We start from the raw sequence: 14683 nt of genomic DNA on the forward strand, positions 1-14683 counted from the left end.
CAGAATAAAATATTCCAGAGTAACTTACTTCTTCCTAATTTATTCTCATACAGTTCAGAAAAAAATTATATATACATAGATATCTACACACATGCACAAATACACACATATAGAGAATAGCTACAGGAATTCTTTGTATGATCCTTGAAACTTTAAGAGAAAAAAATTCCAATTATTGGTACAGCTCATAAACAAAAAGCATAACAAGATAATTGTGGAGAAGAAATTTCATACGAACTTTAAGTCAAGGTAATAGGAACTGTTCAGTCCAGAAAATCGAAGAGTGAGAGGAAATACAACTGAAGACATTCACTAGAACTAGAGGGAAAAACTTTTTTAAAAAGCTATTAAAAGGGAATGTCATCTTACTAACTAATTGAACTTATCACTCTAAAAGGTTACATAAACGAAATGGTGGCATAAATAAAAACAAATTTCAGAATGAAGTAGACCAATTCATTCATAGCAGTATTAAGGAATACTGTATTTTGGCACATATTTCTAAACTTTAGAATTTGATATCAAAGAAGGCAAAAATGTTGCCTTTTGGTGTTATAGAAACATCCCTGAACTGGACAGTCAGTAACCTTAATCATTAATAAATATATTACTTTTAACATTCTTAACCTACATCTACATATAGTTCTAGTTCAAGAGAATTATCTACTTAAGGGAATTAAAATCTTAAAACGAAAGTGTTTTAGTAGTTTCAGACAATCTATTATCATAAAGTAATGCTTTTAGCATATGTAACTAGAATGTACAAAGGACAATAGCTTTGAGAAAGCATATCTAATAGATAAATTATTTACACTTACCTGTTACTTCTTTTAACTGATTTGTTCTGCCATGGTGGATCTATCACAATTACATCATATGTTTTCTTACCTGAAAACAAAGAGACAATTTCAGAAAATATCTTCTATACGTATCACTTTAAAAACTAAACATGTTCTGAGATTTCCTGGCGGTACAGTGGTTGGGACTCTGCACTTCCACTGCAGGGGGCATGGGTTCCATCCCTAGTTGGGGAACTAAGATCCCACATGCCACATGGCAAAAAAAAAAAAAACTAAACATGTTCTTCAACAATGAAGTGCATTCACTACAGACACAAATATACTGGAATGCAAGAAAAGGATTTGTGGCATTTATTCAAATAATTTATCTAAAATAATTAAGAGATTCCCCTTATAATTTAGTACCTCTGGGATTTTAACATAATTTCACCTATTGCAGAAACTTCCTAAAAATAACTACAGCTCCCTTAGCTAGACATCAATGATTTATAAATGTCCTATAAGTCTTGGTAGCCATATTAACTTGGTCCTTTCAAGCCTAGATAGGGTAGGTGTGGGTTTTTTGCTTCTGTTTTTCAACTTTTTACATGAAATAAAACTTGTCTTTTGACTGATATATTGACCACAACAAAATGTCCCCAATAGTCTACTAGTGTTCTTTTCTCTGGACCAGGATCACACATTGCATTCAGTTGCCATGTCTCCTAAATTTCCTCCAATCTGGAAAAGTTCCTCAGTCTTTCTTTGTCTTTTATGACCTTGATACTTTTGAAGACTACTGGCTAGTCATTTTATAGAATGTCCCTCAAGTTTGGGTTTGGTATTTCCTCGTGATTAAATTTAGGTTCTTTATTTTTGGCAAGAGTATCACCATGCCATTATCAGGAAACACAGTGTCAAAATGTCTCATTATTAGTGATACTACCTTTGATCATTTGGTTAAAATGCTGTCAGCCAGGTTTCTCCAGTTTTACTTTTGTAATTAATAAGTATTTTGCAGGGAGATATTTTAAGACTGTGCAAATATCCTGCATCTCATCTTTTCATCCACTATTTTGACACCCAAATACTATGATGTGTGCCAAATGGAAATTTTCTAGTTACATCATTCTACCTACATTTATTAATTGGAATTTTACTGTGAGGAAGAGCTGTCCCTTTTCCTTTTATAAACAGAGGTATATTTTTGTAAATGTACAATCTCATAAGTGATCAAAAGAATGCAAATTAAAATAAGGAAGTGATGGCTTTTAAACTATTAGAGTAACAAAGATCAAAAAGAATGGGGAAAAAATGTTCAAATATAGCATGATTTTCTCATTAATTTGTTATCTTGTCATCTACCCTGAAGAATTTATGACACTGTGACATGAATAACCAATCATTTATAAGACGGTTTGAAAGTAATTAAAAGAAGCTTTTCATTAATAAGCTGTGTTATGTTAATAATGTAAAATTTTGCTTAAAAATGTCCAAATAACATTAAACAGCAGATTAAATTCAATTTGGTCAATATACCTCTTATCTACATCATCCCTTAGAATATTATAATAGTTATAATTTGTTAGAAACATAAATCACTGAGCTAAGCTCATGATGCAGATTATCTCATCTAATCCCCAAAATTACCCTTGGAAGTAGGTATTATCATATCCATTTTATAGACTAGGAAACTGAGGCTCAGTTTTGTGAAGTGCCTAAAGACTCATAGTTAAGCTTCAGAATCTAAATTCAAATTCAGGTGTATATGACTCTGGACTTAAATATCTAAATTCTTAACTTTCTACAGGAAAATATTTTGAGAAACTTTAGATAATAAACTTGAACAGTAGCTTAAAATGTAACCTAAAAGGCTAGGAATGGTTTGGGAATTAACATTCGTATATGAAGTGTTTCTACTTTGCTATGAATAAAAGCTAAATAAAGTTATTTGGTCAACCCCAACTGTACCCTGAATTCCTAAGTACAGAACAGTAACTATGTTTACTCTCTTGAGGACTAGTTAAGTTTTTGACCCTTTGTTTGTAATAAGAATTTTTTTAATTTTTAAGACAGAAGTCAGCACTTTAAAATTGAATTTAAAAGAAAAATACACTGAGAAAATTAAGTGTTCACCCTATCACAAAATGCTGGTGCTCATTCAACATTCAGACTTGTTCTTGACTTCTGAGGCCACAAAAAAATTATCTTTTTCTAATAATAAACATAATAATTACTTACAGCTCAGAAGCGGGTACATGCAAGAAATGTCAGACAAAAGAAAACTGCTTTTTGGTGGCAGCAGGTATTTCTGTCCCATTAAAGTGATCATTTTTGTAAAGCTAGAGTTGTTTTCAACAATCCGTGAAAATAAATCCTGCTCTGTAACAGATATATCATCTTCCATCAATTGTAACGTCTGAAGTTCCATTTCATTCCGAGAAGGCAAATGCTTTGCCATTTCACATAATTCTGACAAATTGCAGGTATCAAGTGGTAAAGTAATGGGCTCACTATACTTGTCCCGTTTTTCATAAAGTGGATGAAGAAAGCCACTTTTGAGACCTTCTTGGATTAACTGTGAAGATCCATCCAAAATCAGCCCCCTGATCTGTAAGAGAATTTTTTTTAAGTACATTAAAAAGTCACTAAAAAATAAATAAATAAATAAAAATAAAAAGTCACTGACATTAAAACAATTTTCTAAATAATAAAGTTCCTACTATGCTTTGAATATTTCAACTCTTGGATTAAAATCAACATTCTTAATGCTTACAGGAAAATAACTTAATACTACAAAAAGAGTTAGAAAGTGTGAATATACCTTTGAAATGCTATTTCTTAACTGTGGAATGAAACAAATCTCATAAACTCACTGAAAATTAACTAACCAAACAATATATTGAATACGTAGAAAATGTATCCTTAAAACTTTATATGATAAATTTGATAATGTTTCTAAAAGAAAGTGGAATTTCTAATTTATAAAAAGAATTAAGGGAATTCCCTGGCAGTCCAGTGGTTAGGTCTCCATGCTTTCACTGCCAAGGGCATGAGTTCAATCCCTGGTCGGGGAACTAAGATCCCGCAAGCTGTGCAGTGTGGCCAAAAAAAAAAAGAATTAAGTTTAAATCACATTTAATCTTAAATTTTTCTAGTAACTTAATTTTTTACATATTTATTTATTTACTTATTTGGCTGCGCCAGGTCTTAGTTGCAGCATGCAGGATCTTCATTGCAGCATGTGAGATCTTTAGTTGCAGCATGTGGGATCTAGTTCCCTGACCAGGGATTGAACCCAGGCCCCTTGCATTGGGAGCATGGAGTCTTAGCCACTGGACCACCAGGGAAGTCCCCCTAGTAATTTAATTTTAAAATAAATATACCTTTGATTTTATAAAATATAGCTTGAATTGTAAAAAAAGAAAAAAATTAACTCTATAAAATGAATATATAAACAAAGGTTTTCAATAATACAACCAAAATAATTATAAAATTAAAAGCCAAGTTCTGCTTCTGGACAAGATGGAGTACCTTTAATCTGAAATTACTTTTAAAAAATTATTTTTAAAAAACGGTTTTCAGACCTTGGATGGATGTCAAGCAGTGTAGAACAGTAGTCCCTAAAAAAGGAGAAACGAGTTGCTCCAGCTTACCACCTTGAGAAAGTTTCTAGGTAGCAGTACAGGAAAGAGACCCATTCAGAGCCCAGCAGTCTCTCTGAGTTAAGGAAATACAGCTGGGAGTCTGGAAAGGCCAAGGCAGCTAGAGTTTGCAGGGAAGGATGCCAGAGAGGAGAGAGCTGCAGAGGGTCAAGTCTCCAGCTGAGTAGTGATCAGCACATGTATGTGATGAAATACCCAAGGACAGGGAAAGAACCAGATAAAATGATCAGAGAGAGAAATCCCCAGAGTTCACACAGGGCTTGTGCAGCCCTTTTTTTTTTTTTTTTGTAATCACGGGCCTCTCACTGCTGTGGCCTCTCCCGTTGCAGAGCACAGGCTCCGGACGCGCAGGCTCAGCGGCCACGGCTCACGGGCCCAGCCACTCTGCGGCATGTGGGATCTTCCCGGACTGGGGCACGAACCCATGTCCCCTGCATCGGCAGGCGGACTCTCAACCACTGCACCACCAGGGAAGCCCGTGCAGCCCATTTTTAAAGATTAGGAAAAAAAAAGTAGAAAGGGATATTAGGCACTCATTATAACCATATTCATATGTTCAAAAATGTAAAGAAAAAAATGAACCTGTTAAGAAGAGATAGGGAAACTATAAGAAAAGACCAAATTGAGTGTCTAGAAATTTAAAACTACAATGCACAAATGAAAAATACACTACATTAGAATTACAGCAGATTAGACACTGACGAAGAAAAGGTTAATGCACTTGAAAACAGCGCAATAAAAGCACCCAAAATGAAGGGGACAGAAAATATATTTGAGGAGACAACAGCCAAAAATTTCTAAATTTGCTGAAGACTATGTATTCACAGATCCAAGAAGATGAACAAATGGAGGAGGAGGAGGAAGAGGAGGAAGAGAAAACTACATTAAGGAACATCACAATTAAATTGCTGAAAACACTCAAAGCAGCCAGAGACTTCCACTTCCAACCAAGATGGAGTAATAGGGACAAAAGCTTTCAAGACACTGGACATCAGGCAACAAAGGAGAGTGAAAGAAATCATAGGTAAGCCCTATGACTGCCCCAGCTAACTGCCTGGAGATTTTCCAAGGCACAAGAAGAATCTGGGCAGAGTCTAGAAGAAATCCAGAGTTATGGAGACAGAGCTGAGAATATGGGGATGCCAAGACAGAGTACCCAGGAGAGTATCAGAGAGGAAAGAGCTGTACAGAGAGAACTCTGTATATCTGCAGGTAGTCACACTGGAGAAATTCCCCTAAATACTGATCACTCCAAGTGTGTGGGGGAACTATCCAAGGCCAAGAAAAGAACCACCCAAGAGGACTAAAAGAAACAGTGTCTTGAGCTCTCACAGGGCCAAGAATAGTACTTGTTTCCAACACTCAGACCAGAAAACATCATGATTCACAGGACAATTGGGGGACATTTCACCATGGGTCTAGCTGTGTGAGCAGAGGCACTGATAGCTTTTGTTCCAGAATAAATTTTCAAGGTGTTGGTTTGTAACCTCAAGAGCTTCCCAGGTGAAATCTGAAACTGGCCCCTGTACACAGAGGGCAAGGAGAGACCAAAGAAAAGAGGCAGACCACTCTAGATGGGAAGATGGCAGGTTTAACAACAAGAGAACTTACAAACGAGGCTTGTCTTGGGAGGCTGCAAGACAAGTAGATCTCTGTACCTGTCGCCCAGAATCCTAAAAGTTTATACAGAGTTCTTAACTGGGTTCAGTCACATACACAGTCCAGATCGTCTCAACAACAGCTTACTCTCTCAAGGCTATGTCCTTGAAAACAGCTCCCACTGTGGGAACGGTGGGCAGAGTGTACAGTCCAAAGACAAAGGAGGGGTGAGGAGCCTCCAAGTGTCCAGGTCAACCAGTGGTCATATCCTCAAGATCAGTTCCTCCAACACAAGGATATTCATATAGCATGGAAGACGGAGATCATGTCTCCCTCCAAGCCAGAAGGCAGATCTGTTTGCTGTCCAGGTTAATAAAGGCTCACTCTGGGACAAAAGGCTGGACAGGTTTGTTTGCAACCCATTTTAAAAAACTGGGGTTCCCTAACCTTGGGGTTCTTTAGCTATGAACCAAATCTACTGCATGCAGAGCATACACCGAGGCTCCTTGGCATCGTCCCCATGGAGTACAAGGGAAGTCTGTGAACAGAAAGTATATGCTTCCCGCTATGCAGGGAGCAATAAACTCCTCATTTAATAAAATCTTAGGTCTAAATCTATTTTAATAAAATCTGAGACCTAAACTTGCTAGCTTGTTAGCTTCCAAATAGAGTAAAATCTCAGACATTTCATCCCAGTTCTTGACAGGGGTATTGGGTAGGTAATAGATTTTGTGTCAGTAAAAAGGAATAATCAGCCTTAGTCTAAAAACATCATTCTAAACTCACCTAAGAAAAATCTACCCAGTAATTGATAGACCAATTAAACCAAAAATCTCTAAAGACATAGAAGTTCTGAACAACACTACCAACTTAACCTGACATTCATAGAACACTGCATCCAACAACTACAGAATACGTATTCAAAAATACATTAAAAATAGCACACAATACAGTCACAAAGATAATTCATATGCTGGACTATAAAGAAAGGCTCAATAAATTTAAAAGGATTGAAATCATCAGGGTATATTCTTATACCCCAACGGATTTAAGTTAGAAATCAATAATAAGAAGATATCAAGATAAACCCCAAATATCTGGGAATGAAACAGCAGACTTCTAAATAATTCATATAGGTCAAAGATAAAATCACAGAGGAAATCAGAAAATATTTTGAAGTGAATGAAAGTGAAAATACAAAATATCAAAATATGTGGAATGCAACTAAAGCAATGATTCAAGGCAAACTTATAGCTTTAAGTGCTTATATTTAAAAAAATCTAAATTCACTGACAAAAGCTTCTACTTTAAGAAGTTAGAAAAAGAGCAAAGTAAACCAAAAGGAAGAAAATAATAGAGAACAGATATCAACAAAATAGAAAACAGACAGTAAAGAAAATTAATTAAGTTAAAAGCTGGTTCTTTGAATATACTTGACATCAATTCATGTGTCTAATAAGGGATTGATATCCAGAATATAAAAGAACTCCTAGGGAATTCACTGGCGGTCCAGTGGTTAGGACTCCAGGCTTTTGCTGCCAAGGGCGCAGGTCCGATCCCTGGTCAGGGAACTAAGATCCTAAAAGCCGTGCAGCGCGGCCAAAAAAAAGAACAAAACTCCTAAAACTCAATAACAACAACAAAAACCCAATTTAAAAATGAGTGAAGGACATGAATAGGGACATGAACAGACATTTCTCCAAAAAAGACATACAAACGGCCAACAGCACATAAAAATATGCTCAACATCATAAATCATCAGAAAAATGCAAATCAAAACCACAGTGAAACACCACTCACACCCATTAGAATGGCTGTTAAAAAAACAAAAACAGAAAGTAAGTGCTGACATGGATATGGAGAAACTGGAAACCCTTATGCATTACTGGTGGGAATGTAAAATGGTACAACCACTGTGGAAGACAATAAGGCAGTTCCTCAAAAAATTAGAATTATCATATGATCCAATAATTCCACTTCTGGGTATATTCCCCAGAAAATTGAAAGCAGGGACTGGAACTGATATTTGTACGCTCATGTTCATAGCAGCATTATTCACAACAGCTAAAAGGTGGAAACATCCCAAATGTCCATTAACAAAAAAATATATAAATAGGCACTTCCCTGTTGGGGGAAAATAAAAATCATTCAGGAGATAAATAATGGTGATGGTTACAAAACAATGTGAATGTACTCAGTACAACTGAATTGTACACCTAAAAATGGTTAAAGTGGTAAATTTTATTTTATGTATATTTTGCCACAGTAAAAAAAAAAAAAAAAAAAATTTACAAAAAAAAGCTGGTTCTTTGAGAAAACAACAACAACAAAATAACAAGCCCCTAGCAAGAAAAGGAAAGAATACAAATCACCAACATCAGGAATGAAAAGGGGCATCACTTATCGTCACAAATCCTAGAGACATTAAAAGCATGATAAAAGAATACTATGAACAACTTCATGCCAATAAATTTGACAAGTTGGATGAAACAGACAAATTTCTTAGAAAATACAACTTGCCAAAACTGACATGAGCAAAAGCAGAAAATCTGAAAATCCCTGTTATCTATTAAAGAACCTTATATTATTCCTAAAAACCTTCCCCAAAAGGAAACTCCAGGCCTACATAATTTCACTGGTGAATTAATTCAAATATTCAAGGATGAAAAAACACTGATCCTATGAAAACTTCAACGAAGAATGTATAGCAGATGGATGTATATGGATGTATAGCAAATGAAAAGATTCTCAACATTATTAGTCATTAAGGAAATGCAAGTTAAAACCTCAATAAAATACCACTACACACTTAAAAGAATTCCTAAAATCAAAAATCTGATGATATCAATGCTAGTGAGGATATGAAGCAAAGAGAGTTCTTATACTTTGCTGGTGGGAAATGCAAAACAGTACAACTACTTTGGAAAGCAATTTGGCATTTTTTTATGGAGATAAATATAACATTAACCATCAAACCAAAAATACCATTCCAACATGGAAATTTAAAACTCTATTACAAACAACTCTTAAGCAAATCCCTAGAAAACCATGATATATCAATGAAATTTCACATCATGACAATTACAACACAACATATCAGAACCTATGGTATGCTGCAGTGCCCCAAGAAAAAAAATCATAACATTGAATACTTCCATCAAAAAAAAAAAGAAGAAAAAAAAATGAACTAAGACAACTCAAAAAGTCAAAAAAAGAAAAAAACAGAAGGAATAAATTAAAATGGATTAAAGCAGAAATAAGTTAGACATTTTTAAGGTAAATTAATTTCAAAAACAACTAATAAATTAGGCAAAGCATTAGCTAATCTATCAAGGCAAAGGAAGTAAACATACAACATAAATAGTGAAGGCAAAATAACCACAGAAACAGACTATTCATAAACAAATTTGAAAAATTAGATAAACGGATAATATTCTAAGATAACATAATTTACCAAGATTAACTACAAAAGAATTTTTTTAATCTAAAATTGATTTCCAAAGAGGAAAAAGGAAAAGCTGTCAAAGAAGTATCCCCACAAAAAAAGCAACATACTGAGATGGATGCAAAGGGGAGCTCTACCAAACTTTTAAAGAACCGATTACTCCAGAGAATTGGGGAGAAAAAAAGAAAAACTTCCAACTTCCAACACTGAAATATGTAAATATCTGTATATAATTATATATATAAAACAAAAAAATTAAATATATCAGACCAATCTCACTTACGACTGTTCCAAATAAAATAGTAGCAAACAAAATCCAGCAGAACATTAAAAAAATAATATATCATGGTCATTTGGAATATATACTACAAATGTAAGGTGGTTACATATGATTAAAAATCAAAGGAAAATATCAGGAGAAAAATCATCCATTCAATCTCCATAGATGCTTTAAAAACATTTGATAAAATTCAGTAACCACAGTTGATAATAACACTCAATAAATAAGAATACACAGAAACTTCTTTAACATGCTATTTCCAACTCAGCCCAAAACCCAGTGGAGAGGAAATCATCTCCTACAAAGTCAGGGACAAGGATAGATACTCTCACAAACGTTACTTAATATTGTATCATATTTTCCAGCCTATACAATTAGAGAAGATAAATAAATTAGGGATATAATAATTATAGAGGTGTAAGTAAAACTATTAATATTTGCAAGAGTTATAATTATTACCTGAAAAATCAAGACATTCAATTTTTTTAAATTAATGCTAGATGTATATAAAGAAAATTTTACAGAATAACAACAGAAACTTAAACAAATGGAAAGACACATTTATGTTTTGGAGTAGGATCACAACATCTTAAAGATGCTAATAGTAAATGTTTATAAATTTGATTGCCATAAAAATTTCAACAGGTTAGTTTTTCTAACCAGACACTAAAATTGATCCTAAAATTCATGTGGGAAAATAAACAAAAAGCCCAGGAAAATTCTGTAAAAAGTAGCAATGATAAGATGGCCCAGGGTGGGGGGTGGCGGGGTGGAGGGTGGGGAATAAGTAACTACCACATAAGATATTAAAACATATTCACATTATAAAATCTCAAAAGAGATTGGCAAATAAATAGTGAGACAAACAAGTAAGACTTAAAGTCCAGAAATAAACTCAAATACTTATGTGAATTTAGTATATCAAGCATCTCATATAAGGAGGGAAAAACTGCATGAATAATGGTAGGACATATAGGTAGTCAACTGGATCCATATCTCACACTGTATACCAGGATAAAGTCTAAATGGATCAAGATATAAATGTGAAATAAAATCATAAATGTTCTAGAATAAAACATGGGAAATTATTTTAAAACCTTGAAGAAGGAATACTTCTCTAATTATGATTCCAAAATTCAGAAGTCATAAAAGAAAAAAATGATAAATTCAACTAAATGAAAATATAATATTGTCTGCATGGTGAAACCAAAACCAAAAAAAATCATAATTAAAAATAAAATGACAAACTGGGAAAAATATGCTTGTAATTTACATAATAGACAAAGACCTAATTTCCCCAGCATATAAAGAGCTCCTATAAATCAGTAACAAAAAGAACAATCCAATTTTTTTAAGTATGCAAAGGAAACAAACAGTTCACATAAGAGAAATACAAATGAATTTTAAACATACATTACAATGCTTAACTACATTCATAATAAGAAATGCAAATTAAAGCCATACTAAAATACTATTTTTCAACAATTAGATTGGCAAACATCAAAAACTATAATATACTGTAATGGTGAGGATGTGGGAAAACAGGCAAAATTATACAGTTCTAGTGTGCTAATAAGATGATACAATCTCCATAGCAGCAATTTGGCAGTATCTATCAAAATGCTCAAACCCTCTGACCCAGAAATGTGACTTGTCGAAATTTATCCTGCAGATACCACACATAAATATAGAAAATGACATGTGCATACTATACCTAAATGTCAGCAATTAAAGATTAAGTAAATAAAAGTAGGAAAGACAATGAGATCTAAAACAATTTGAACCCTCTGTTTCCTCTCATTTCTTTAACTCCCAGATCTCAGTAACCTCTAAGTTCTAGAAATACATCCTTCATATTATTCACTTTCTTCTGCGACTATCTTAAGTTGTTTTACCTACTGACAGTAGGCTTTTATAACTCAGAAAATTTCTGGACTTAACCAATATAGCATAAGTTTACTTATGTTAAATATGTAAATGAGAAGTATATGAGATTTTAATAAAAATTGGTTTAAATTGTTCATTACAATAAAAGTAATGATAAATCACTCCAGTGTTAAATTCTAACCTTGATCAAAATGACTGCTTGAGGGACTTCCCTGGTGGCGCAGTGGTTAAAAATTTGCCTGCCAATGCAGGGGACACGAGTTCAAGCCCTGGACCAGGAAGATCCCACATGCCGCAGAGCAAATAAGCCTGTGCACCACAACTACTGAGCCTGCGCTCTAGAGCCCGTGAGCCACAACTACTGAGCCCGCAAGCCACAACTACTGAGCCCACGAGCCACAACTACTGAAGCCCGCACACCTAGAGCCCACGCTCCGCAACAAGAGAAGCCACTGCAATGAGAAGCCTGTGCACCATAGTGAAGAGTAGCCCCGGCTCGCCACAACTAGAGAAAGTCCGGCAGCAGCAATTAAAACCCAACACAGCCAAAAGTAAATATAAATAAATAAATAATAATTTTTTTAAAAATGACTGATTGATTTTTAAGAACATCCTTATTTACGTTGTCCTTTTATTTATACTAGTTCACATTAACCTTCCAAAGTCATCAATGAATATTTTACACCGTACCTTTGTATGGTATTCCATAGCATCCAATTCACCTTGATTGAAAACAACACATCTCTTACGCTTCTAAAGAGTAAATTACACGGAAAAAAATTATGTGGCCATCATCAAAATAATGATATTTTGAAATATATTAGTACTTCCTTTTTCTTTATCACATTTTCCATATTGTGTATCTCATTCTTTAAGAGGTAATAACTACTGAGGTCGAAATAAGTGCAAAGAGTATGGACTGGGGAGGTAAGATTTCCCAAATAATAATAATTATTATTATTACTATTATTACAAACTTAATGGGTGATAAAAGGCCATGTAGGCGTTATCTACTATTAGTAAGAACTAGTATGACATAATAAAATGGCACTGACATCCATAGAACACAAGGAAACTGTGACACTGTATAAGAGTCACCAGTGTCATCTATCAGTTGATATAGGGTATAATTATTCTGAACTTTCTTAATTTCTACAACAAAAACAATTCGCAATGTACTTTTAATAGATCTTTATGTGTAATCTGAGGATTAGGTATAAATAAGATATATTAACACTGTTCTACATCTAACAACTCCATAGCAAAGAACATGTAAGTCTGCAATATAGAGCAGGGACTTTGTACTTTTCATTACTGAAATCTCAGTGCCTACATGGTGGCATAACTCCTAGCAGGCTAACAACAAAAGTTCTTTGGCTGAATAAATACATGGACTCTCTATTACTTTCCTTATTCTAATTCTCAACATGCTTTCTTATTTAGTATCTTTCTTCCCCACTCAATTGTAAGATCTAAAAAGGCAGAGATTATATTTATCTTGTTTCATCACTCCTTGTACAACAGCACATAGAAAGATCTCAAACATTTATTGGGTGAATAATGAATGTAATTCCTATCTCTAACAAAGAAAATGTTAATATGATCTATCTGAAATGGACTTTGTATAATCACCTCTGAGCTCTTCAATACATAAAAAGTATTCATGCATAATTAATTTGACTCTATATGGCACTCTCAAAACTTTTCATTGCACCAATGTGTATACAAATATATATTTTTTAAGAATATATATTTTCCATAGTAGCTGTCTAGTTTTATCACTAGAAACTTTTCAAAAATATCACCCTTCTTCCAAACATTTATTATACAAGCTTATCCCCAAAGGATAAATCTCTAAAATTCCCCCTTTATACTGCTATATACTGCTTTAGAATTTTACAGAGAAACATATTTTTGAGCAAAAATAGGTGTAAAAACATGCAATTAATACGAAAACCTAGGCAGACAGGGTTTCTTTTTTTGTTACTTAGTTTTGTTTGTTTAATTTACAGAGCATTCACTTTTGAATCAACTTTGCTTACTTCTGAAATATGCAAATTTGGTCTTCTAAGAATAGTAGAATGTTAGCAAAAAGTTAAAAATCACTCTGGATATGCTAAAGTCTTATGATGCTTTATTGACTATTCTTTATACTTAGTAAATCACAAGATATTTGAGATGCTGGAATAATAAATTTGTGTTCTCTGTAGAAAAATTTAAATTTCTTAAAACTTATTACCTTCCCATTAACAGAAATGGAGATTTCTTTCTTAACATCATTTACTAGATCTTCCTTTTCATTACTTTGTTGGCATTCTTTGTGAATTGCAGAAGTTATATAAGGTTTGGTGACATCAAACAGTTCAGATCGAAAAACATATTTTTGTATGAACATTTCACAATTTCCTCCATCATCATTTTCTGGCTTAGTGGTAGAAGCAATACAGGTAGCAGAGGCTCCAAAAGAGGACATAGAGTCCATGTGAAGAGTATCAAGGTGAACAGAAGAAGTAGGCTCATTTTTACTGCAACAAGGCTCATGATGCTGGTGAAGTTCATAACTTATCTTGTTAATGAAAGAAAGATGATCCAGTAACCATCCTGGCGATAGCTCACGCACCACAGACATTCTTCCTTTAAAACAAACAAACACCTCTGATAATTAGACACTAGAAGTATAAACCCAACTTTCCTAATTAAGTTCTAAACTCAGACAGGAAAGGTGACGTGCCCCAAATTACAACTGGTTGATGGCACAATTGCTACAAGACCCAGGTATCCAGACTTCGGCTCTGAGTTCCCCTCCCACCACCCACCACTCTCCAAGTTTGGGGCTGTGTTTGCCTCTGAGTTCAAACGCAGGTAAGGGGGGATGTCATATTTTAGCAAAGTAACCTACTGTGCTCAGGTCACTTTTCTCTCCTAATTCTCGGCCCCACACTGGATCCTCCAGCTTTCCGCAGGCCACCGCTAGAGCACCTGGAACCCCAGAGAGCACTCATGCCCTGAGCCCGAACCTTGGCGGCGG

General features: G+C 34.3%; 1 protein-coding gene across 3 annotated transcripts in view; it reads right to left on the reverse strand.

Annotated features, from left to right (window-relative positions):
- Positions 1-14683, reverse strand: part of METTL4 (methyltransferase 4, N6-adenosine) — a 31526-nt gene that overhangs the window by 16455 nt on the left and 388 nt on the right. For 2 of the 3 annotated variants that reach the window (XM_082853391.1, XM_082853392.1), the window contains exons 2-5: positions 13895-14289; positions 12346-12408; positions 3021-3390; positions 819-888 (exon numbers count right to left, since the gene is read on the reverse strand). In XM_082853391.1, the coding sequence (XP_082709517.1) occupies positions 819-888; positions 3021-3390; positions 12346-12408; positions 13895-14284 (893 nt within the window). In that variant the 5' untranslated portion in view covers positions 14285-14289. The remainder of the gene's footprint in view (positions 1-818; positions 889-3020; positions 3391-12345; positions 12409-13894; positions 14290-14683) is intronic. The other variant, XM_082853390.1, reaches the window with a different exon arrangement.

The sequence above is a fragment of the Leucopleurus acutus genome (genome assembly GCF_964270905.1).
Source record: "Leucopleurus acutus genome assembly, chromosome: 13".
Classification (NCBI taxonomy): Eukaryota; Metazoa; Chordata; class Mammalia; order Artiodactyla; family Delphinidae; genus Leucopleurus; species Leucopleurus acutus.